General features: G+C 40.5%; 1 protein-coding gene across 5 annotated transcripts in view; it reads right to left on the bottom strand.

Moving 5' to 3' along the window:
* ANK3 (ankyrin 3) overlaps positions 1 to 25197 on the bottom strand; it is a 205327-nt gene extending 180130 nt beyond the window's left edge. The window contains exon 1 of one of the 5 annotated variants that reach the window (XM_018085402.2): positions 24589 to 25197. In XM_018085402.2, the coding sequence (XP_017940891.1) occupies positions 24589 to 24702 (114 nt within the window). In that variant the 5' untranslated portion in view covers positions 24703 to 25197. The remainder of the gene's footprint in view (positions 1 to 24588) is intronic. The other 4 variants (XM_018085401.2, XM_018085400.2, XM_018085399.2 and 1 more) reach the window with 4 other exon arrangements.
* Positions 25198 to 25465: the final 268 nt, after the last annotated feature.

Here is a 25465-nt window from a genome sequence, read left to right as displayed (position 1 = left end):
ATGAGACCCCTACCACTGTCCTTGGTATATGTGTTCATGCCATCACAGAAAATGTTGGGGCATCCGAGAGATCCAATTTTACTTTTCAAATACACTTAAAAACTCATTCTAACTTTTTAGTCGCAATCAGCACGGTAAGAAAATCCTCTTAAGAACCTTTTGCAAGGATTTCTTGTGTTTCTTCAAAGAACTGAAGAGATTGCTGTCCTAAATGGCTTTGGATACGAATCTCCAAGAAGCAGGGCCTGCAACATATCCTTGAGGGCTATCATGTTGGAAGATAACCAAATATTTGAGAGATGTCAAAGGTTGTTTCTAATGTGGCAAGTCTCAGGAAGGAATGCTGTGGAGCACCTCAAAAATTAAGTGAAAATTAGGAAGAAGGGGCAGCATCTTTTCCTTTTCCCTTCCAGTTCAATATTTTCAATAACTAGTAAATAAATCCCCAGATGCACTAATGGCTGCCATCCAGAAAATGCATCTGCTGTGTTTATGAGATCTGCAGTTCATAAATAATTGCCAAATATAGAATTATTCACTTCAATGCTATCAGGGGTTGTTTTATAAGAAAGGAGAATATACCGGAATCACACTTATGAGGAAGATCAATCAGTTTGACTTAGAATTCACATGTGTGGGTGTCAAAGCTTAGCTTTTGTGGAAAAAGACCATGTACAATTTTTACATTACTGTCTGACTGGCAATTGAAGGTGCCAGCGACCCTCCTGCCATCAGCACCGCTCCTATAGGTACATCTGTATGGGTACACTTTAGTCCTTCAGCTTATGAAAACCTAGCTCCATTATGTCAATGATTTTTTACATCCATGTGCTGTATAACAAAGAAGCCGTTTCCAGGCTGTACATGCTAAACATCACATGGTGCCTTTCATGGCTCCAGACAGAAGGTTAGGGCTCTCTTAGCCTAATAACAACCTGATATTGAAAACCATCCACTGAGGTTAGTGCAAAAAAACCCCAGTGGGTGATACTTGAACTGATCCAGGAACGCACTGGTACAGTAAAGGTACAGGTTGCTTGTATGAGGTTAACATATTGAAATGAGAAAAACATTTTCCCATTTATGATCCACTTCCATAATTTTCTGATTTCTACTTCTGAACTGAGTTCATATCAATACTTGCAATGAGCTGCCCATTTGCATGGTGGCCAGTCTTCTGCAAATAAACCTGTGCTGTTTTCACCTTTGGTTCCAACTGGATGGACCTGAATAAACTCTGCTGTGAAGGCCCTCTCAAGTCTTTGGATGCTACTGTGCTCCTGGCATGGCTCTCCACCTTAACTCCACCATTTTTCTTGGGAACATAAGAGTCTGCCCAGACAAAAAGCCAAGCAGATATAGCCCATGATATAGAGAGAAAGCTTGAGTAAAGGCTTTGTGTGGACACACAGGCAATCCTGTGCAGATGCTGTCCCCATGCATTTTTTTTTACTAAAGGGATAGCTTGGAAAAGACCTGCAACAAATTCCCACACACTCTTTGCAGAGGGGTCAGTATTTCCATATGTCTTTAGCAGCCCAGACACCCACAACACGCCACACATAGGAGCTCCCAGCTTTACCTATCCTGTGAGCCACAAGTCTCTGGTCCATTGTCAGGTACCAGGAAAAAGCATAGCTCTTCAGCTTCCAGGCACTGGGATACAGAGGAATACTTAAACCAAGAGGCCAACAGGGGTCAGCCCTGCTTAGCACGGAGGCTGTGACACGTCACTGCCATCTCCACCACCCCCGGCGTGGCACAGGCAAAAGCCACAACTGGAAAACACACAAGGCTTGAATAGTTACTGTTATAGAGTACCTCCAGCCATGAAAAAGCAGTGAAATATTTGGCAGCAGGAACCTTCCAAAGGAAGCTTCTCAAGTCCCTGACATTAGTCCAAATTAATCTCAGTTTCACAATTTTGTACCTGAAAGGAACATGGAAGGAATCTGATAGGCTCGGCTCACTTTTCCTGCACCCACACACATTCAGCAACAGAATGAAACTCTTTGTCTGCAGATCACACCTAGTGGCTTCAGCATCACCTGGACATGGCAGCTGTAGTACTTGCTGTCCACCCAGGGATGATCCTTCCAAGACAGGCTTGGTAGGAATAATTTAAGTTGCACCTTCACCAGTTGTAAGCCCTTCTTGTGGGGTGCTTGTCTACAAGACAGCAGTTTTTACTAAATAGGGTCATATCATGAAAAGAGGAATACAAAAAATCCTTCTTTTAAGAAGACTCTAGATAGTTAATGGGTATGTGTAATATCAGCCTCAGTCATCTTCCATCGTGGAAGGCATGAATGATGCCCAGGACTATATGTGGGCCACAAAAGTGTAAAGTAGATGCTCAGCCACTAAACCTAACACTGCAACCAGATGAATGTACAAGTAGTCAAGAAGTGGTTGTGCTTGGCCTGAATGTCCCTATTGCTTAGCTAATCTCAATGATGAAATGGGGCAAGTGTTTTAGATACAGCAATGTGCCTCAAATAGGCACGCACAGCTCCCACTGACTACAGGAGGAGCTGCAAGGCATGCCGGAGAGGAGAAAGGAGCCCTTTGTGTCCTACCAAACACTGGAGCATCCACCAGATGATCTACTTTTTAGTCACACTTTATCTCATGATCAGCTGGGCTGAAATACTGAATGTATTGTCCATTGTTTAATGATGGAAAACTAAAGCTGCAGGCTGCAGTTGATGTTTACTAAGGTGTTAATGAGCTATTCATTTTATCAGAATCACTGCAGAAGTAATGCTGGGAAATGTAATCTGATATTGAAGAAGATTTAATACTGTTTCTATGTCATGGTAGCTGTGTCTTTTCATTGTCACTTCGCAACAAATAGAGAGGGTATCCAATAACTTAAGTGTGTGTACACACACATATATGTAAACTCAGACAAATTGTAATGGATACTTGTGCATGAAAAATATTTGCCATTTAAAAAAAAAGGGCTCATGCTAACCCCCAAAAACCCCCAAATATTATGGTTTGCATTAGATTTCCTGTGCTTATTGGAGACATTGGGAACTGGATATTGCAGGTATATTCCATGTACTAACATCAAAGAGAAAAAAGAAACACCCCTGTAAGGAAAAGTTCTACTAATTTAGTTTAAAAGAAAAACCAAGCCAAACAACCAAAACAACAAACAGCCACAGTACTGGTGATGTGCTGATTTCCACAACAGTTCTGCAGCCAAAGTGGTCTCCCAAGATGTGCTATTATTCCTACCTTCTGCTCAGTCTCCTGAGAAGCCACAGGCAACAAATAACACATTATCTGTACAAGGCACATCAGTGCAAGGCAACAATTTCAAACCTTCCACTTTCATTCTAAAATGAATAAATTAACAAAGAAACCAAAGCAAACCCAGAAGTTACTCTTTTCTATAACTACTGAGGAGACCTGGGGCCAGATCAGGAGCAGGGTAGAAAGGCTTCTACATTAATTTGTCACTTCCATTTTCAGTTTCTGTAGTCTTCAAGAGTTTATATTTGCTCACCCACAAGAATGTTTCTGCTTTTACTGCTGTGCTATATATACACTGAAAAGTTTCCATTTGAAGGGTGCTTTCTTATGATACTGCAAGAAAACCCCTCCTACACAATTTTCTTCTTTGAGAAACCCAGGAATCACTTGTTCCTTTGGAGAAATGTTAGTGTTCAGTATCAAAAGAAGATGCAACTGGAATTAAATGTATTAATACTTCTTCATACAGAGACTGCTGTCTGCAAGCAACTAACATACTCTTTCTATAAGCAAAACAAAGTTATATGTTTGTAAAGAAATCACACATTCCAACTGATTCTAAGTAATGACAAGAAATCTTTGTGTTTGGCTATTCTGATTCTTCCTTGTCACGTGTATGCCTGCTGGTAGGTTTAAATGAAAATCTCTTAACTCTTCCTCTTTGAAATATTAAATGGGATAAACTCGCTTGCTAGGGTCTGTTTCTTTGAGGTTTTATACCTTGTGGAACCATTTATATCTGAATCAAAAGAGATGAGAGGCAAACCATTAACAGAGCTGAATCTTATAACACTCCTTTCAAACAGGTAAAGAATCACACAAAACACAAGATAAAAACAAATTAAATCTAAATTATCCTCTTCTTTAATAAAAATTACCTGAGCTAGGGGGAAATTTTTAAACCACTGCTCAGTGTTATTTCTTTTTTTTGTACCAAGTTAAGAAACCTCAGGCCCTCCTTCTGAATATATTTTCAGACACATTCAAATCTCTGCTTATGTTAAAACATCATTAAAGGATAATAGCATTAGTCTACTTGTCAATTTGCCACAGCAGAACATTTTCTGGCACTTGGAAAGTCATTCTTAGTGGATTTGCTCAACATAGGGCCAAATATTACATAGAAAGTTAACCAACATATATTCAGCGTGATGGAGGGAAGGAGGAGGAAAGCAGAAAGTATTGATAGAAGTCAGCCTCTGGTGGCATTCACATTGTTTTCCACAAGGGATCAAGTCCTAACATTGCATGTCTTTGTCTTCAGCCCTATTGAATTTGTCAGCAGTGCTGGGGGAACAGTTACATCTACAGAGTCCGCAGGCTTTCTCTTGAGCTAAAGCCTCCTGATTAGTAAGCACTCACCGTTCAGTCAGTCAACACGTGTATCACACCTGCCTTTGCTTCCTCCCTGGAATATCATTTGTACCTCAGCACAGGCTTTGATGTTACTGATGCTGTGACTCACGGTTCATGTGTAGCAAAAGCATACCATTGCAAAGGCTGCATCAACCAGCTTTGCTTCAGTTTCTTCTTAAGAGCAAATTAAAATATTTCAATGTTAAAAGATATGACAGCGACATACCTTTTAGGGTCAGATTGTCAAAACTCATAGTGGTCTTTTACAGTCACCTCTGGGACCAAAATTGCAATCAAGTTTGTGGAAACAAAGATAACTGGGCTCAAAAGTTCTGATGCCTGTATAATCCACCAGAGCACAGAAACAAGTGAACAGCAGTGAACCCTAAAGCTAAAAGCATATCACTGCCAAACCATAAAGTTCTGGGAATTCAGCTCAGAAATGTTTTCCTTCTGTTTCCTTACAATTCCAGGAAAAGATAAGCCAGGTGACAGCCTGGGAACAAAAGGAGCTTTTACAGTTGGATGTTTCCTGCCAGCACAGGTAGCAATTTGAGTTTTTGATGGCAATGGGGAGAAAGCAGAGCCTAAGTAGAACCTATGGGGGTTTCACTCATGCTCCTAATCAAACTGAAGCCACATTGATTACTTACATACAGTCAAAAGACGAGGAAAAGATGGTTCCTTCTTTCAGGATTTTATATGCTACCATTGTAAACAACCGAATGTATGGCAGGCACCCTTTTCTCATTGCCAACTGGAGATGTAGAGATGACAACTTGGTAACAAAAAACCCACAGCACCGTAGGCTAAGCAAAGACACTGAGAATGTGTCTGAAAACGTATTCTTTTTATCTACACTTTTAAAACTGGAACTACAAAGGGCTACGGCACAATCTGTGATTCAGATACATGTTAGAGACTGGATGATGGTTCTCTATTCAACAGAGAACCAAGTCATAAAAATTCTAAGGGTGCATTTTAACCTTAAAGTTAAGCCGCAAGCCAAAACCAAGGGTGCTTATGTGCTCCCCTCTGTCCCTCCCAGCCACCTCTGATTCCCACAGGGCCAGCACTGCTGCATCCCCAAACCACTGGTGGCCCTCCAAAGTTGAGTTGAACATCTGCAATACTAACATGCAAATGCTGGGGGTGATGAGATGAAGGGGGAAAAAAAAGGAGTTAAAGCCATGCAGTTTTCAGTGACAAGTTGCTCAAAGAGTCCAAGAATACTGCAGCCCAGGAAACACCGGGTCATACTCCAAGATCACACTGAGACTACAACAAGGTTTCTGACTTCTTTTCATCCATCTTTGTGCCTTGTAGCTTCTCCAGGGTCATCGTTGTTGTAGCTCACAGTATGGTTACAGACAGTCTCTGAAAGCCAGAAGACTGATGAACTGCTTTGTTGCAAATGAATCTATGTTCTCATTTGTTAGTATTCAGTTCCTCAATAATCAGTGCCACTAGATATTAAGCAATTGTATTACTGGCAGAGCAACTAATGTTGCACCTTTCCTCCAGTTTTATTGATCAACACTGTCTTGGTTTGGTCTGCAGACATCTGGCCTCTACCTGAAAAGGTTTCTTGCAAAAAGCAAAATCCATCAAGCTGTAATTTTTTATGAATTTTATCCTGAAAAAGAATATTATATGTGCTCTGCAAGCATTTTACTTACACAACTGACTATGCTGTTTACCCCTCAGAATGTATCTGAAGGAAGATACTCCTTCAGCAGATCCAGAAGACTGAGTTCAGTTGTAAAACCTTGCATGTAATTTGGCTGGCAGAAGTCAAAGAGCGTATTCCTGACTTCATGCAGAACTGGATCAAGGACAGTCAGTTCAGCTTTGAACAATCTAGTGTGTTCATGGCGAACAATGTAAAGCTCTCCAGAGGAAGTTGTTTAGACCCTGGCAGCAGAACACGTGAGTTAGGACAGCAGTGTCCTAATTACAGCAGTCCAGGGCTATGGGAAAGCTGCTGTAACGAGCTCGGAAGGAGCAATGGCCTGCAGAAACCATCCTGTTTCTGGAACTGTGAAGTGCCAGCAGAAGGGGGTCTGCCTTGCAATCACCTCTAGGCACCTCTAAATAAAGAAGAAATCTTCCTCTATGAATATTTCCATTTTAATCCCATCGAAACAGCAACTCCCAATTCCCTGAAGAGTCAGACTCTTGCATTTGCTTACACACTCCAGACACCAACTGCAACAAGCCTTTCATTCTTGACCGTTAAACTTCCAAATCTCACTGCCTTTGAACTCCCTGATACCACAAGATGGGAAAACAAAACCTCACTCTCCCTCGTACTGAAGGTACAAAATCCTTACTCGTAGTAAGCTTTCACATTTACAACCACTATCGGAAACTGCAGCTCTGCTCAAGGCAGGGTAGCCAACAGAGTCAAGCAGTCCAAAAACAAAACAGGCAGGAGGGGATATTCCAGGCCCAGGGAGCTGCTCTTATCCTCCTCGGGGCTCAGTCTGTGGAAAACTGAAGGCACAAAGAAGGACGAAGCCTGCTACCTACTGTACCTAAACTCTTGCACTGCCCTAGACCTTCATCTAAAACCTGTTACATTTTCTCCCTCCCACTTGAACACAGTGAACTGAACAGAACCAGCTCCCTGCAGCTGAAGCATCAGGACCTGCCGCCAGCCTTCTGCAGTGTTCCCTTTATGACGTCCAGCTGGGGACTGTGCTCTGTGACCTTCAAACAGGAATATAATCCCCCAGGGGTGCTTTGGCCTGTTTACACTCATTGCCAGTCTCTGGCCAAAACCAGTGCATTTGCAGTCCTGTAACTGCTGAACGCCTGTACAAGGGGCAGTCAGATTTCACAGCCCCCACATTTACCTTTGCAAAGATGAGAGAGGCCAAAGCCTTTAGTACCAACATTTAATGTCATGAACATGAATGACCCTGGACTTCTGAGGATTTTGCTAAAAGCCCTCCAAACCAATTATTCATTGCCTAATAGTTAGGGTGCCCAGTCCTGACCAGCACAGAATGCTACTGGCAGAGGACGCTTGATAAGCACACTAGGAACATGAAAAGTACCATTTGAACACATCTTGGATTAATTCAAACAAACCATTCCTCCACTTACAGTGTTGTATCTGACTGACCTGTTCCTACTTCAGAAACAACTTATTATCATTTCAAAACAAATTATTCAGATAAAATTCTTTGACTGAAGAGCTGTTCTGTAAGTTACTGCTTAAGCATCCTCAAGTATACATGTTTTGAAAAGCACAAATACACACATAATACACCTGCAAAAATCCACCTCTCCTTATGTAACACAAATCTTGCATGCCTGCTTTCTGCAAATGAAATTCCCTGGTTTCAAATGCATTGCCCTTGAGGGCACCAAGTAATGCCATGAAATAATGAAAGGTTTCTGCTGTTACAATGAAGGTCAGTATACAGTGGGCCATTTCTTTTGTCTCACTTTTCAGGATGATCAGAGCATTGAGGCGATAAGAGGGAAGCCAGTGCTTTTGTGTGATGCAAAATCATCAAGCTATATGTCCAGTCATTGCTTGGTGCTGCACTGCAGCTTCTGAAACAAATCCTTGCCTTCCCCAGTGACATTAGGAGAGCTCAGGGCCTGCTTCTATTTTAAAATGACAGAAGCATTTTCCCTTTAAGGTTGAAAATACTCACGATTGCAGTATCTGACCTTATTGTTTTGAAAGAATCATCATCATTTATAATGGTATTCCTTTATTAAACACGTACACGTGGAAGTTAAATAAAGTGATAGGAAAAATAGTATGCACGGAACCCACCGTGAATTGAGAGGGAATTTACATGGTTCACCTGAGGTTTGTCTGATTTAATGAAGACAGTAAATTGCACAGCACAGTAGCTGCATTCCATGCTGCATACACCACTATGCAGCCACAGCTACTGGGGACAGATATTCCCTTCTTTCCAGCTTTGCAATACTCTCTCTCATTTATCACACATGGGATATTGGAGAATAGTCTCTAGGTTATAGGAGGAAGCCAATAACTTCAGCATACTAGATAAATGGATATGAGGAAAATTATCACAAAAAATTATTATTTTCCTCTCCCTTAAGCTCCCCACACATAGAAGTTGAAGAACAGATTAATTCTTTGTCTGGTTGCCATGAAAACTAAGAGATGCAGCCTTACCTCAGAGGAAATGATGTTATACTCACACAATGAATAAGAAATGAAATGGTCCTATCTCAGCAACACAAAGCTGAGTCAAAAAGGAGTCTTTCTGAAACCCAGGCATGTGTGGATTCTAATCAGTTCTGTTTATAACGTATGATCATAGTTAATTGTTCATTAATTCCACCATGTCATTTGTTCAGAGATTATACTCTCCACATAATGACTGTTTTGGGGTACACTCCAGCAGAGGAAATTAAAATAGATAATAGCAGTGATTTTAAATAGTCTTCATAGCAATCTTAAGTTTGATTCCATTAACCTCAACCAGTTTTTAAAAGATTTCAAAACATCAAAATCCTGTCTATTCTGTCGAAAAAAAAGTAAACGCACATGTGGAAATCAACATGCCTGCAGAACTGATGTGTTTCTCTCTGGTCCTTGGCCTCACCCTGACATCTACCTCCCTACAAAGCCTTCCCCTCAGGGGATGGGAAGGTGAAGGACCTTGAACCTCCAGATGCACAATTCACTCCAGTTCAGCAGGCAGCCTAGGTTTTAGTGACTTGTAATTAGCAAGCACTGAAAGGAACATCCACTAAAAGAGCACACAGCATGAAGTGCCTGTATTAATGATAATGGAGATGTTCGTGTTTCACTCCTGGATTTAAGAAAACACTTAAGAAAATTAATTTTCTCTGCTTTACAAGATGGGATATACTTGTGCAATGTCACCAAGAACACCCTCATCTGAATAACACTGATACTTAATAATTTTACTGCTTATTTCAGTCTCCAGAACACAGATGAGTCAAGAATGACAGTACATGTTTAATATGCAGTCACCTTGGGCTCCTGTTTCATTCCACTTGCAGACTAAGGGTGAGTTGATCCTTAATAGTTTTCACAAGACTGATTTTGCTATAAGGCCATGATGTATTTGGATGGCTGTCACAAAGAGAGCAGCTTGAGTGATTGAAATGGCTCCCTTGGCTCACAGCAATAAAGAAAAAATCTGGGAACTCCCCACCACCACCACCAGATTACACATAAATTATTTCAGCAATCCCTCCCTGAATATAAATGACACAATGCAATCAGAATTTTTAGCTTTCAAAAACACGCGAAAAGAAGTTTCAAAACACAAAAAAACCCAACAAGCAAACAATAAAAGTGCTTTGGTTCGACATGCCAAAACAAGGCTTTTAAGTGATGGACTTTTTCATTTTCAAAACTTAAATCAGCATTTTATGGTTTTTTTTTTGGTTTGGTGTTGGTTTCTTTTTAATTTTTCAGAATGTGTTCATCCTGTTATTGACTTAAATGCTTTGTTGAGCTTAAATTTGTGACTGAGCAGATTAAATTCTGTATTTTTGAAATTAAGAAACTCTTATCTGAAAAAAATTGGCCTGAATTTGCTGTTATGCTTTGGTCAATATCTTTCAAATTTACAGTTATTTGTGGCATACAAATAACTACCTAAAGGAGAATTTATGTACTTACACTTTATATATTGGATTAATACCTCTGTAACACTATCCATATAATGAGTTAATTAGCTGCTTTATAAGCATGATTAAATCAATAATAGGAATGCAATTTTCAGCAGTGACTTAGTGATTGGTGGGCTTCCATGCCATTTGTAATGGAGTTGTCATTGCTCGTCTTCAAGGTTTTCTTGCTGTCTGTGTTTGATCATTGTTTACTGATGTACAAATATTCATAACATCATTTTTTAAAAAAATGCCTATGAAGAAAATAATGTCCTTGAAATACCAAATTTTTGAATTGATTGGATTCCCCAATATTTCTATCTACTATTCAAGGTAAATGCTGTCAGCTCCAGCTCACGGGTGCTCACACCCACCCTTGTTCGCACAGACCTGGGATAACCAACGGCATTTCAGGATGGACCTTTTCTCCCAAAAACTCTCTCTCCTGATGGGATAAGCACCACGGCCCCCATGCAACACATCACTTCAGACTCAGCTTCAAGCACACAGTGCTCCCTCTGTGCTCAACTGAATTACAAATAGGCTTGAACTTATGATGCTTAAGATGGATTTGTGCTGGATTTGTGCTAGAATATTTAGCACTTTCGACCAACCAGACCTGTGACAAGAAAAGCACAGATATCTTGCACTTTGTTTAGTCATTTGTGAGCTCTGAGAAACAACAGTGCACCTTTTTACCGTATGTATTTCCGTTTGAAAGCAGAAGTAAAAACTAAATAAAGATTTCAAAACCAGAAGCTGCCCAAAGTTTTTCTTTACTATCAGCTGAACACATAAAGCTGATCACTCCATCTAGTTGCAAAATACTGTCTTCTGAAAACCAAAATCTGTGCCTAGTACTTCGCATAATTTCTCCCCGTACACTTCAATTGCAGCAGCTAATACATCTTCAGCAGCTAGAAGTTTTTAAAAGCAAAGCAAAGAGAAGCTTTCCTTGCTCTAGGTCTCTAGAGGGAAAGATTTAAGTCCTTCTTTCTGAAGAGATAGGTGAGTTCCCCTCATTTTGCAGGTTATGCTACAAGTGGTTGGACTCCCATGTGCACTTCCACAGCACTTGTCTGCATCATTCAGGAAAGGCAACAATGCCATGGCCCATGGGTCTAATTTTTTAAAAAAGTAATTCCAAGTACAATGCAACCAGACTTAAGAGACATGCAGCATCTTTAAAGTGAAATCTTAATGTTTTAATATAGTTAGAATGGAAAAAAATTGTTCTCTAAATTACCAGCAGTCTGCTAAACAGTGCAAGGCTGAAGGACCAGGTTTCCTGCACCGCCTGCCCTGCACTGTTACTGTGCAGTGCCAGGACAGCACCTCTCAGAAAACATACCTGCCCTTTCCTCACTACAGAGGGAAATCTGAAATCCAGCATCATTATTACTGCTCTGCTATTAAACATTCTGGTTCTGCCGTTTGCAACAAGTGCATGTTGTCAGTCTGAGGCTGGTTAATACACTCCCTCTGAGTTACCTCTGACCTTGTCCTCTCCTGCCACCATTCTGCCCCTGAGCAGTCACTGATGTCTCTTCACCAAACAGCAGGATGTGCTCAAAAAAACCCCAAATTTTGCTGCTAGAAAATCCTTCCTAAAGCAATAATCTAAATCTGTCAAATATAAGAGCTACAGACAATGGTATTTATTGAATCGCAGTAACTGGCTACCTAGGACATGAAACTGGTTCCAGGCAGCCCTCATGTTAATAAGGCTCCATATATTCAATTTATGTTTGCATGAACAAAACTATCCAGGAGGCAAAGGACTGAATATTCATCTGAGCAACAAATGCATAAAATAGCCAATATTAACAAAATCAACTGCCACTATTTAATATGCATGTTTCAAAAAAAAAAAGCTATTTTGAATAACTAAAACAGACAAAATTGATCCAACATTAGGAAGACCTAAAGTAAAGTTCCAGTCAGAAGTCTCCAAAAGCTCTGGCAGAGATTTTGCTGGCCAGCTTTGCCCAATCTCCCTCTGCTTTCCCTCTAGTTTTATTTTTTTCCTTTGTATATTTACTCAGTCTTTCCTTAAGATATTTTTATGTTTGAATATGAGTATAATCTGTGATTTTATTTTCCTTTTTGGATACTACCTTTGCTCCTTTCGCAGGCAACTCATTTGGACAACTATTTTCTAGGAAACCAGGCAGGCAGGCACAGAGAGCATGTCTTGTGAAAACTAAGACAGAGATTTTGACTTGTCAAGAAAATGTGAGAAAATTTTACTGCAACTGAGAAAGAAACACACAGAAAGACATTAAGCTGAATTTTGTTTCCCCCCATAAAGAATTAAAAAGAATACATTTTGGTTAGCAGACTACAATTTTAGGGAACAATTGATATTTTGCAGGCATAAATTAAGTGTTCAACTTTGTACCAGAAATACCTTAAACCTGACAAGCCCTGATTAATTTGTGGTTAACTCTTTGTATTTAGACTTGACAAAGCACTAGGCTATATATCCACCGTATAAATTCACGCAACCAGATAATGGAGAAGAGATATTATCTTTTCAAGGACTTAATCAGATGCAATTGCTTGGATGTCCTCCAAACAATTAAATTTCTCACCCTGCTATACACAGCTAGAGGGGTTTTATCATTTTGCCTACCTCAGTGCCTGAATTCCTCCCCCTCCCAAGCCAGCATCTCTGCCTGGGGAGGAGGGGCTCGCAAGGACCACTGCAGTCCCACGGCAGCAACGCAATCAGAGCAGCAGCCCTGCAGGCAGCTCTGTGTTTGCTCTCTTGCAGTACAGAAGATGCTTTCAGGGAGGAGAGACATCCCCTTTGCCATCTTCTCAGCCACACATGGCCTGTGCTGCTCAGAGAGCCCCATCTGCACCGTACTGAAAGGAACCGCAGCCTCCCCGAACTCAGCAGGGTTTGGAGCCCAGGCCCCAGCACCGGCTGAATTTTTGCTGCCTTTGTCCTTCCTATTCTGCTCCCTTCCCTCCTGGGTTTTATCTACTGACTCAGCATGGACAAAACATTTCAGGCTAATAAGGAGCCCCTGAGAATGAGGGGTTCATCTCCCAGCACCTAGTTACACCCAAAATAACCCCAAACTTCTGGGGCAGCTGCCCCAATCACTCCTCCTGTATCTCCCCTTTAAACACAGCTCCCATTTCAATATCAAGGCCCTTTCTAACCCCTTAATTCCTTTTTTTCCTCATCTTCCTTCAAACTGACTGGTTTCAAAAGAGCACCAGCCTTGTTTGCTCATTTGCCTTCGGTAGTAAACAAGGAGAAAGGGGCAGCTTTGCTGTTGGGAACAAAGGGCTACAATTTTGAACAGCTTCCCTGCGGATCTTGTTTGGTCACAGCATCTCTTGGTTTTCCAACCCAAGGCAGATTGTGCATGTGGCCTTTCAAGCTGAATTTATTGCATATGTTCAGTGGTTCTGCTAATTGGACCTATGACTTCACCACAATTCAGTGAGTTTAGCTTCAAGGATGACAGGCACGTAGGTCAACAAGATATATACAACGTTATAAAATACACTAGATTTAGCCATTTTAGATCAAACTCATGCACTTCTAAAACCAGGATTTGGACAACTTTCCTGTAGACTGGGTGGGCTAAACAGAAACTATTCTAAAGGAGCTTTACAAAATCTTTGCAAACAATATGGGTTTCTATCTGCAACTTAATTATTATTATCAGTCATTCTAAAATAGCCTTTAGTCAATGGCTTGGTATACTATATAAAAAAAATTAAGGTAAATAACTGTAAATTGGATATTTATACTGAATACCAAGGACTATAATTAGAACTGTTACCATGCATCATTCCTCTCCAACAAAAGCTTTTTAAAAAGCACAACGTTCTTTAAAAAACACATTTCTCCAGAATTATGTCAAGACACCACCAAAAATGTCCGTGAGAGCTGTGGACACAGCCAATAGGTCACACACCAGGGCAGCACTGAGCAACTCCGAGGTCATTAAAAAACTATAAACCCTGCACGGGCCTTATTTTGTAGCAACAGTCCTTACGCAAGACATGCAAAATATATTCTATATACCAAGAGCAGAAAAATAGTCACTGCTTGCCATTTAAAAGGAGATCCTTAAAACGCACAAGAGCAAAAATACAGAGGTATTTTATGGACAGGAAAACCAGAGATTAAATAAACTGCTTAAGTTCAAACTGGAAGAGTCAGTGGGAGAACCCTCAATTCCCTGTTTGCTGCTTGGACGACTTGGAAGTTTGCATACTTCTGCCTTTTATGTGGGCAGTATGTGCTGAGTGTGCAAAACATTTATTAAGCCTTCTTTAAGCATAAACAGACAGCCTGATATTACAAAAAAGGTAGACAGAAAATCATCAGATAGGAACATCAAACAACATATACTTTTCCATAACTGTTAAAAAGCGTTGGCTGTTCCTCAGGCTGCCCTACTTAGAAACTTTGATTGTGCACCCACTGTCATAAGACATGTTTTCCTCTCAACATCTTTTTAATCTTTTCAGACTGGTAGAAAAACAGTAGTCTTTAGTTATCAGAATTTTGATGTTTAACAGCTTCAAAGTGCTGGTGGTTTCAAATTAAATCAAGTGGTAGGAAAAACTAGGACTGCAGGTATCCAGTACATTCACCAATTCTCCTTGAAGATGTTTTTTTTTTTGCTTAGATGGTACAAATGTAATAAAGGAAACCTTTCCCACCCACTTCTCAGCAATACTTCACTATGGGATGTTTTAACTTTTCAGAGTGTTGTGTAAGAAAAAGGAAACTGTCCACAGCCACCCTCCAGAACATACTGTCTGCTACCGCCTGGCAAAAAAAAAAAGAGCCTCTTTTGAGAGAGGTTTCCTCAGCACTATACGAAAATGCTGCATTTGTTCTCACATAGATTGAAGCCTCTTTTCTAGCTTTCTGCATGATGAGGTGTTTGGTACATCTGTGTCTACTCTTGAGAGATCTTTCCCCTCAGGCATAGCGAGCACCTTAAGCTAGGTTTATTCACCTGTACTTCAGGGTCTAGTCAGCACTCTACTTCTGAATAATATTTCCATTAATTTACATACAGTCTGAGCATGAAATCATTAGCCTCAGCACCAGAGATGATTGCTAGATTCACAGAAATCCAAAGTGAGCAAGAGAACAGGTTACAGACTGAGATCACTCACACACTGGTGTTTCCTCACAGGCCAATGGTAAATTCAGCAGATGAGATGGTTGCAAATGCTCAACGTTAAGCTAGAGGTTAATGAATGGGAAACAACTGCATTTTCAGAGATGCCATAGTAAGGTCCAGAAGTGGTGATGCAATTATGAGAGAAAGAAAAAAAACTGTGTGAGGGAAAATAAAATTATTCCACCTATGAAGGAATTTCATGTAAAGCTATGAATGCCTGTATTTAAAAGACATTCTGATTCAACCCTGGAAAAGTGACTGTAGCTAAATACAGTCAGTGCCTCAGTTCTACCCTTGCCTTCTCTTAGTAAAATTCATGTTGGGAAGTGGAGGCAATATCTATGCAGGGGATACTGCACAACTTTGCTTTTCTACAAGTTCCCAGAGAACACTGGAGACCACCTCCAGCTGGGTGAACTTGAGGACAACACATAGGACATGTCACAGGGAAGGATAACTGCCCAGCTACCTGTGAAAATCTTGATTAACTGAAGGAAGTCAACGATGGAGTTCTTCTGCATCTGGACATTTGCAAGTAATTCACCAGAAAATGAACCAATGTGCTCAGAAGAGAGTGAGTTCCACAGCTGTATCTTCTAACAACAACAAATAGGGCAGGTAAAAGTATGGTTTATTAGAGGGCACAGACAGAATTGTATCACATGGTTTCTTATTTTAATGCTGCCTTTAAGGAAAGCTCTTTAGAATATGCAAATCAGCGTGCTCTAACTGAAAGGTAGATATCAACAACTGCACTGACTTTTGAATTGCTCTGAGCTTTGTGAACTCAGAATGTAATGCAGAAATTCCTGGTGATACTGTAATTTGAAGAATTTTGAAAGAAAGGAGACAGAAGTTTGAAAGAGACCATTAAACTTTCTGATCTAATGATTTGTTCTTTTCAAATTGTCTTTTCATTAAAAACAGGATTTGTAATTCCTTTAGGAACCCATGACAGCAATGGAACAGAATCACACAGTAAACGAGAGAAATGAAGAAAGAAATTATTTATACACACCTGCAGCACTTCTGAAAACACTGCTAACAACTTTGTGGACAGCTTCTCCCTAAGGACCCAGCCTGGTCCACAGCACTGGCTGAGCCAGGCTTTCCTGGAGCCACTGTGAAGGGAACATGCTTCCTCTGAAATTAAAGCCCTTGCAGCGCTACACAACCTCTCCCAGTGTAAGTGCTCCCCACCACAGACGGAGACTCACTGTAGGAAGCAGGGGCATTCAGGAGATTCCTCACTCAGGGCTATGGATGTGCTGGTGCAAAACACACCAAATAAATCCCTGACCACTATCTCCCCTCCTGCTCCTGCCCTGAACACAAACAAACTCACTCACATCACACGGGCATTACAGATGTTTTGCTGAGTATAAATCCTTTACTTGCAGAGGGTATGAGGTTCTGTACTTGAGCCAGTGAGAGCACAAAGATGCCACTCGAGCAGCTGCTTAACAGAGCACCACCCCCGGCTTACAGATCAAATCATCATTAGTGGAGAGGGGTATTTGTGGTTACCCCTCACTACTAGTGAACTGTGCAAGTACTTGAATTCATATTGCCTACCAGTTGCCTGCAGTCTGTCAGAACTCAAGGATTTGCATAATGATGGTGCTTACTTTAAAAATATGATTATGCAAAAACAGCCACTTCAGCAGCTCCAGGAAATCCTTTTACAACAGTCACAATTCAGCAGCTACCTGTCCCCTCTTCTGACTCTCCTCTCAACTCTTACTCCAGCAGAGCCTGGTTACCTAAGAACATCTTACTTCAAGAGGCTGTGGCCACAGGGTTAAGGACAAGCCTGTAGCTCAAAGCTGAGTTGGCAGGATTTCACAAAAAAAGTATATATACTTTTCCCTTCCATATTCTACAAAAATACAAACAAGTGACATATTATAGCTTCATCCCATCTATGCATACGTACTTTTAGGGGTATTACAAATGAGTGTGGAATACATGAATGTAATCCATAGAATGGTTTGGGTTGGAAGGGACCTCTGCCATGGGTAGGGATACTTTCCACTACAGCAGGTGTCCCTTCCTTCACAAGGGAAGCAAGGGACAAGATCACAGTGGGTTTTTTGGTATTTATAGGTTATTAATTATTATTAATTTAACGGGTGAAGCACCAGGCACACCTGGGATCCTGACTAGCTCCTGGTAGAGATGGGGTCACCAGAGACACCAGGTTTAATGCTACTGATAGAGATTTTGTTGAAGTAACCTCCACTAGGCACTATGACATGTTATACCCATGAAATAAATGCAGACATTGTGTGTAACTTGCCATGATGGGACAGTGGATCAGGTACAGACAGTGTTAAGGTACAGACCTTCAGTTCCTGCTTGCACTCATTAGCAATCAGTGTGTTAACAGAGGACTTGGAAACTATCACTTTTATCAAGAAGTAATTACTTTCATAAAATCCCATTAATTTCAGTTGCATAAATATGGAGTAGGATATATTCTGCATAAACTAGGATATCAGAAACATAAGCAAAACCCTTCTACCTTGTACTTTTCCCTTTAATTATGAATGATTTTCAATGAAAAATAGAAAGATACTGAAATTAATTCTCAAACTGAGATTTAAAATTTATACATAAAACTGTGACGGCACAACATGCAGCTGCCCAATAAGCTGAGATCCAAAACTGGGAATGGAACGCAGCTGAGCAACAAAAAGTTAGATAAAATACATCATTCAGGTTGCTGAAACAAATCATAAGAAGTTCTCTAAAGTTTTCAGATGAAGGTGACATGTCCTGTATCTTTCTGCAACTACAAAGGCAAAATAAAGTTTTAATTCTGGTACATAATACAAAGGCACTAAACTGCTTGTGTACATCTCAGGGTAGTAAATCTCCTGTGGTACAAATTCATACTACTAAACTAGCCATAACTTTCAGCTTATTTGCAAAATTATCATTTATTAAAAAAAAAATCCCAGAGTGAATTTTCTTTTCAATTAGCAAAACAATCTTATTTCAGTCTAGTTCTCCTGTCCACATTAGTCTTCTTTGAATAAATACTGAAGAAACATCATGTTGGATTTCTCTTCCAAGTCACCACGCAGTGATTTCTGTAAAAAATAAACCCAAAAGCTGACATTTCCATGGGGGGCAGTAATTACCCACCTTGCAGAGCACTGGCCAACAAAACAGAACTCCACAAAAATATCACATCAGGCAACACGTAAGAAAGATTTTTAAAAGTGTTATATGGTCCTAGACATCCACCAGAGATACCACAGCCTGAGCTGCTGAATGCCCAAAGCTGAAGCTGCAAGGATGGAGGATACTCAATACCTTGAAGATGAGGACATTGCTTTAACTTGTCTCACATGCACTGAATTATCCTCTGAAGGCACCTTTTGCATTTAAAATATAAGGCTATAGCCAGAGTTGAACAACTGAAGTGAGGAACAATGTGGGGCAACTGTACCATCTCTGTTGAGCTCATCATCTGAAAGAGCCCCCCCCATCCCATTCTAACAGGGAGGCATTATTTTACAGAGTGCTAAAAGGTTCCCAGCTGGACAGGCAACACTGGGCCCCACCAAGCCCTTGAGGCCCAGTTTTCTGTCTTTATGACACAGTCCTATGCTAGCCCAACTGCCTCAGCCAGAAAATCCCTGATACCACTCTAATAGTGGCCAAAATTTCTGAATAGCAGCAAATCCAGCCCTTTATTGTTTGAACTTCCAGGCAAATCACTGTGGGAATACATCAGGCTTTGGATGGGAAGGAATTTTATTTTTAATACAAGTCACAACTCAGACTTTTTTTCTTCTCTATTTCTTTCCTCTATCCACGTCATGTACACCAAGAGCCTAGTTCTCAAACCCCCCTCATCAAACTAGGTCTGACTGAGTGTAACTCTCAATTTTAGCAGGTGCTCAGTCAGTTCCACTATTTGACAAATATTTTGGCTCACAGGAACAAGCATTTAGTGAATGGCCATGGGGTACAGATTCAAAGTATGCATGACTTATCCTGAAGCCATAATTCAAGCAAGTTAAGAGCTTGAAATTAGCAGAACTTTGACTTTTGGCACAGGGTTGAATATATTCATAACCACATAACCCGATTTTTTGCTTCAAAAGCATCCCAATTCTCCCTTTCCCAACTCTCAAAAAAACCCAAAACAAAACAAACAAACAAAAAAATCACACCAAGCCAAAAAACCAACCAAAAAAAAAAAACAACCACAAAAGCCCAAACCCACCAAAAAACCAACGCACAAACCAAACCAGCCTGGAGAGGAAAAACAGAGGATAAAAGATTCCATTAATATCAACCCAGTACTGGAAACAGCATGAATTTACACTCTCTGAGAGTTCAGCTGCAAATCTAGTCACTGAGCCATCTTCCTATAACATGAAGTTGCCCATTGTTAGTCCTCCCTCTTCCCCATCTCCTCCCCACCACAAGCTGGTAACATCAGGCACAACACGGTTTATAACCCAAACTGACATTTGCATAGTTACTAAAGGCCATTCGTTGTGACTGCACAATTCTGAGGCATCAAGAAGGTGAAGAGGAAAAGGTAAATGTTCTAAACCTGCCTAAATAAAAATGTAACAGCACAAAATTTTTCCTAGGTTTATAAACAACGAAGTAACACTGCGCAGTGCCCACTTCAAATGATGCTGTAGTGCTACCCACACAATACAATGCAATCATTTCATTCCTTTTGGGGGTCATCTTCAAAGAAGGAATTGTTTTTCCAGCTGAATAGAAACACTCTTTCACCACCAAGCCCCATGCTAGTAAGAATTCAACATTGTTAGTAGATATCTCATCCACCAGTGCCCCTAAACATCTATCACAAATACCTTTCCATTTAATTAGATTTGCCTCTGACAGAGCATCGTGTCCAAAATCAAGGATAGGACTGAAATTTTCCTCACACCTAGAAAAGATTCACTGACTTAACAAAATCTTTCAGACCCTAAATAACACAATCTGTTCACTTACCATAGGTCATGTTCCCAAATGTTAGAGCAACATCTGCCTAGTTTGTGTCTTAACACAAATGAGTTAAGGACCAATCATTTGTGCCCAATCTATCTGGATTCTACTACTCTCAGTTTCAACTGTTCAGAAACCATGAAAGAGATTTGTTTTAAAACCATGGAATTACTATTTTTTTTTTAAAAAAGCATGGGGATTTCTACTTGTTCCCTGAGTTAAAAGCTTTATCTGGTAATTGGTTGACTTGTTTGCACGTCAAAATTGAGGTTTGTACTAAAACCTTCACATGGTTGAGATCTGCAAAACATTTGACAGCCCTGAGAGAGCTGAAGGGAAAGGAAACAGAGAGCTGGAGTGGGAGTCCAACAGCTAGGAGATGATGATGCCCTCCTGGGATCCTCCTGCCCCTGGGAGGTGTTTCCAGCTCTGCTAGGCTGGGCAGTCCACACCATCTCTGACAGGCCCTCAGAGGTGGGAGCAGAGCCCAGCCCAGAAGATGCACGAGCTCCTCCAAGCCTACAGGTTGATCACTCCTGACACAGTATTTCAATTTATATCCATTAGGAAATTGCAGGGCAACTTTTCCAGCGTACATGAAAGTTAACAAACACCACGAGTCTTATGATGAAATTAGCAGGATTTGTGATGCTGGCATTCACTGTTCTCCCTGCTGCCCACAAGTCTGCAGCAGCACAGGATGTGACAGCAACACCCTTTAACATCTCAGGGACAGCAGCAGCCAGACTTTGCATTACGGTCAAATTATTCTGTGTTCCCAAAGAACACACAAGCTCCTGAGCACTACACACAAATGGAAATCACTTCAGTCCTTCTGAATATTGTATAAAACATAAATCATTGAGTACGTGCCAAGACCTGCCCTTCTGCTATGTACTGAACAGAGAACATGGAAAAAACCTTCTGAGATTTCACCTTTATTTTAGGAATGGCACTGACTAAGCAACTAAATTCTTTCCAGACATTATTACAGAATAAACAATTTTTAGTTTTCACAAACCAAACTATGCATGACAGAGCTGCACTATAAAGTATCAAGCAAGCCATCCCATCAATCACTTATTTTTAAGGGTGGCTTGGCTTGTTCTGTGATACCACTTACGGCTCAGGTCTGCCCTTGGATGTACTCAAACTATTTGCAGTGTAGGACACTGCACAACCATCCAGAGGCAGAACTGCATGAAGCTGTAATATAAACTTGAACAGAATCAAGGGGAAACCTGTATAATGCAGACCCTTCACTTGCTGGCCCCATCCCATCCTATTGCAGGAGTTAAACTGTAAGGTCTGGACCCTTCAGCACCTTTCAGCTAAGGTCTGGAATGTCTTGAATCCAGGGAACCAGAAAGAGTGTGGTGGGCCCATTGGGCACAGAAGCACAGCATCTCTACAGAGTGAAGAGCGGCAGTTTGAGAATATCTCACCTTTAAAATAAGTGGGATTGGATATAATACAGGGTTTTGTTTTGTGTGTCTTTTTAAAAAGGTCATGCTTCTCATACAAGTTTTGAAGCAAGCTTTAACAGAAACGTTATTACACTGTAAATGGCTTAACCAGTCAAAAGTGGTGAAATATTACCCTCAGACTGCAAACCTCCAACTGAATAGGAACATAAATCAGCATGACTGTTACTGGTATCACCAAGTCGAGGACACTGGGTGCACCCACCAGCCTTACTTTCTAACCATTGGCTGCCTTGGGCTCCTTACTGTATAAATTATCCAGAAACATTAGCAATCTCTACTGTTCCAACATGATTGGAAGATTCTAAAAGATATTTCTGCATACTGCTTAAGCAGAGGGTTAGCTTTGTGCAGTATCATGTGATCAACAAAAAAATCCCTGAGTACTGCTTGCTTGTGGGTGGTGCAGAAGAACAAGAAGTGACTCACAACTCATAGTGGAAAAATTGGGGGGAAAATCTTTTAAATAGTCAGGAAAGTACAAAATGGCAAACCACAATTACTGGGCTTCCTACGCCCTATGTACTGGGTAACAAAACCACGTCTTTGATATGAGAAGACTGATGCCCAAATGTATAAGTGTTAAGTGAAGTAATTGCTGCTTTTTGCTCCATTCTCCTACTAGGAAGGGCCTCTACATGCCCTGAATCTGCAGAGTCCTAAGGAAACCCCGAAAGAAACTGGAATAAGCTACCCAATACCAGTGTGACATGAAGGGGTCAGGGAGAAGGAACCCAAAAAAAGCATTTGGTGGAGCAAAGGCTTTCTATTTTCTCTTATTCTTAAGATTCAGAAACAAACCCACATATTTCACACAACAAAGAAATCCATATATTTCAGATTAATAGGCAGATATTTATCCATGTGCCACTCTAGTTGCTAAGAGATTTCCTTTCTACAGCACAACGTTGTATAAACAATAAAGCATTTTTGTCCACAAAGCAATTGTCTCACCTCACTGAATCAAGAGCCTCTCACTGACATATCCCTTCTATATTGTTCTAATTACAAGCTGTAAGGAAGCACCCTCACACAAAGACAGTATATGGATATGGTTGGGCACGCTATTGTTAAACTTGAGCACATCAAGTACAACGTGGGCTTCCTGCAGCATGAGTAGAGTTAGCTGAGAGACTGCACATTTTAGCTCACAAGCCATAGGTAAATATGGGTTGATAGGCAGCTCCTACAATTCTTTACTGCTGGGGTCATTTTCAGCAGGGGAGGAGGGGGGAACCCACCCTGACAGATACATTACAGACCTGCACACAACCTAAGCAGCAACCAAGAAAAATATTGCTAATTCAGGCTGATTTGAAACAGCAGCACCTCAAAACTGACCTCAAAGACAGCAACTGATTTCCATACTGTTCTTTATACTGGAAGATGACTCAGAAGATCTATAATGTATACATTCATACAGAAAAAAAAATACCTACAGTTTAGATGGCTGCAGCAAATGTACTGCAGCATGTTAAAGAGTCTTCTAATGTGCTCACTAGAACAGAAGGCAGTGGGTTTCGGAGTGCTTTTCATTATGTATAGTACTGCCACGGCGGAAAAGAAAGAGAAAAGGGCAGGGAAATGCTGACTCTCGCCCAACCAAAAGATGCACATATGTTAGAGGAAATCTACATGTCATTTAGGAAGCACATGCACTGCTCCTCTGAGCATATGAAGATTATCCAATCCCCCCTTAGGGGGATTTCACAAAGGCACACAGAAATACTACATATCCAGGTTTCCTGGACAAGGAGACAAGGAGACAACTGGCTCCTTGATATGTTCTTGAAAAATTATAACAAAATACAGCCAAAGACAAGAAGTCGTGGCAGGGCCTTATTTCTATGGAGCAGAGTACAAGGTGTCATTTTTAAGGACATATCCTCAGAGCTGCCAAGGTGGTTGGCCTCTTTATCTGTCATTATGCCACAAACCGTAACTATTTTGCTTTATACCTTAGAGAGAAACAGTAAGCCTGGAATCACACAGAGGCTCCTGAACTGAACAATGAGCAATGCAGTGCCTACTGAATTTTTCAGATCATAGTTTGCTGAAGGGTTTTCTGCAGCTAAGACAAATCTACAGCAGAGAAAAACCAGGCTCTGTGATCTCAGTCAGATATTTCCCTAACAAAAGAAAGTTGCTAATAACAGACTGTTACGGTTCAGTTCTGTAAAACAGCCCACTGCTAGGAAAAAAGAGAAACACTGAAACACCTTATTTTTGTAACATAATCCCAAAAATGGATGTTTGACAAGCCAAACATGTGACACAGTCCCAACACAAAGAAAAAAAATCTGCCGGCACACACATCCCTTTTAAGTACATGTATGTAAGACTACTAAACTATTATGCTGTTAAACCTATGAGAAAGCTCAGCATTTAAACTCGTATCATGGTTACAAACTATTTTCAACTCACAGACAGTTTGCATATCACGGTAACACAAGTGGGAAATGAATGCACACCTTCTGCATCATCACTGCAATCAACTAATACCCAGTTAAACATTCAATTGCTTTGCAAACCCCACAGCCATGGTCACAAATGCTATTTTACAATGTTAACAAATTACTCTGACAGCTACCAAGTTACACGCAAGAACAAGCTTTGATACTTCAATTGCAAGGTAAGAAAATTAAAACAAAAGAATCCCTGTCAGAATTTGGCACAGATCTAGATACCTTTTTCTTCCGATCCCGGGATCTTTTCCTGTGTTTTCTTTTTTTCTCAGTTTCTTCCTCAGCATTTATCTCTAAATCCCTGTTTTTCTTTAACTGTGATGCTGCGTGAGCCATAATGCATTAAAAATCCTTTACAACAATGCTCCCTTGTAAAAGGTGATTTCCTCGGGCACCTTTAGTCAGCCCTTACAGCAAATGTTCCAGTGATTGGAAAGAAATCTGTGACCAGAGCCAGGAACACATTCAGGATTCAGAGATCTCGCAGAAGAAGCTTGCAGTCACTACAAAAATACATAGTTGCAGATTTCTTCCTGTACCTTTCTGCACCTGAGCCTTTATAAAACAGTGCAGCCATCGTAATGCATTTAACGTAATGAAAAAGACAGCTGGGACAGAGAAAGCTGTATTATGGCTGTATCCCCTGCCACCAGCTGGAAGTGTCTAAGTGACTCCACTGAAGGGGGAATGCTGAAAAGGAGAGCTTTCTATTAAAAAGAATTCCAGAACAATAACATATGCTGCATTGTTTTTTCTTCACTAATCTTCAAGCATGTTTTAAAAACCTATTTAAAAAATGCAGTGTTAATGATGTACATTTCTCAGCTAGTTTTCTATAGTAAGCCATTTAACCTATAATGAAATGGAGTAGCTCCTACTTTAGGTTAACTGCTGATGGTGACAAAAAAAAAATAAAATAAAAATTTCTTTTTACCATGGAGACTCTGACTGCATTATGTAGAAAACAATGCATGCATTGCCATATCTTAACAGTGTGTCCTTTATCCCATTTTTCAATTCCAATACATTTTGTGGAGAGGATTACAGAAAGCCCTGTTGTCTTTTTTCTTTTTTTTTTTTTTTTTTAAACATACTTATT

This window comes from Manacus vitellinus, unplaced genomic scaffold (assembly GCF_001715985.3).
Source record: "Manacus vitellinus isolate BGI_N305 unplaced genomic scaffold, ASM171598v3 scaffold_80_pilon, whole genome shotgun sequence".
NCBI lineage: Eukaryota > Metazoa > Chordata > Aves > Passeriformes > Pipridae > Manacus > Manacus vitellinus.
Note: the sequence above shows the minus strand (reverse complement) of the source record. Positions and strands in the feature narration are given on the sequence as shown.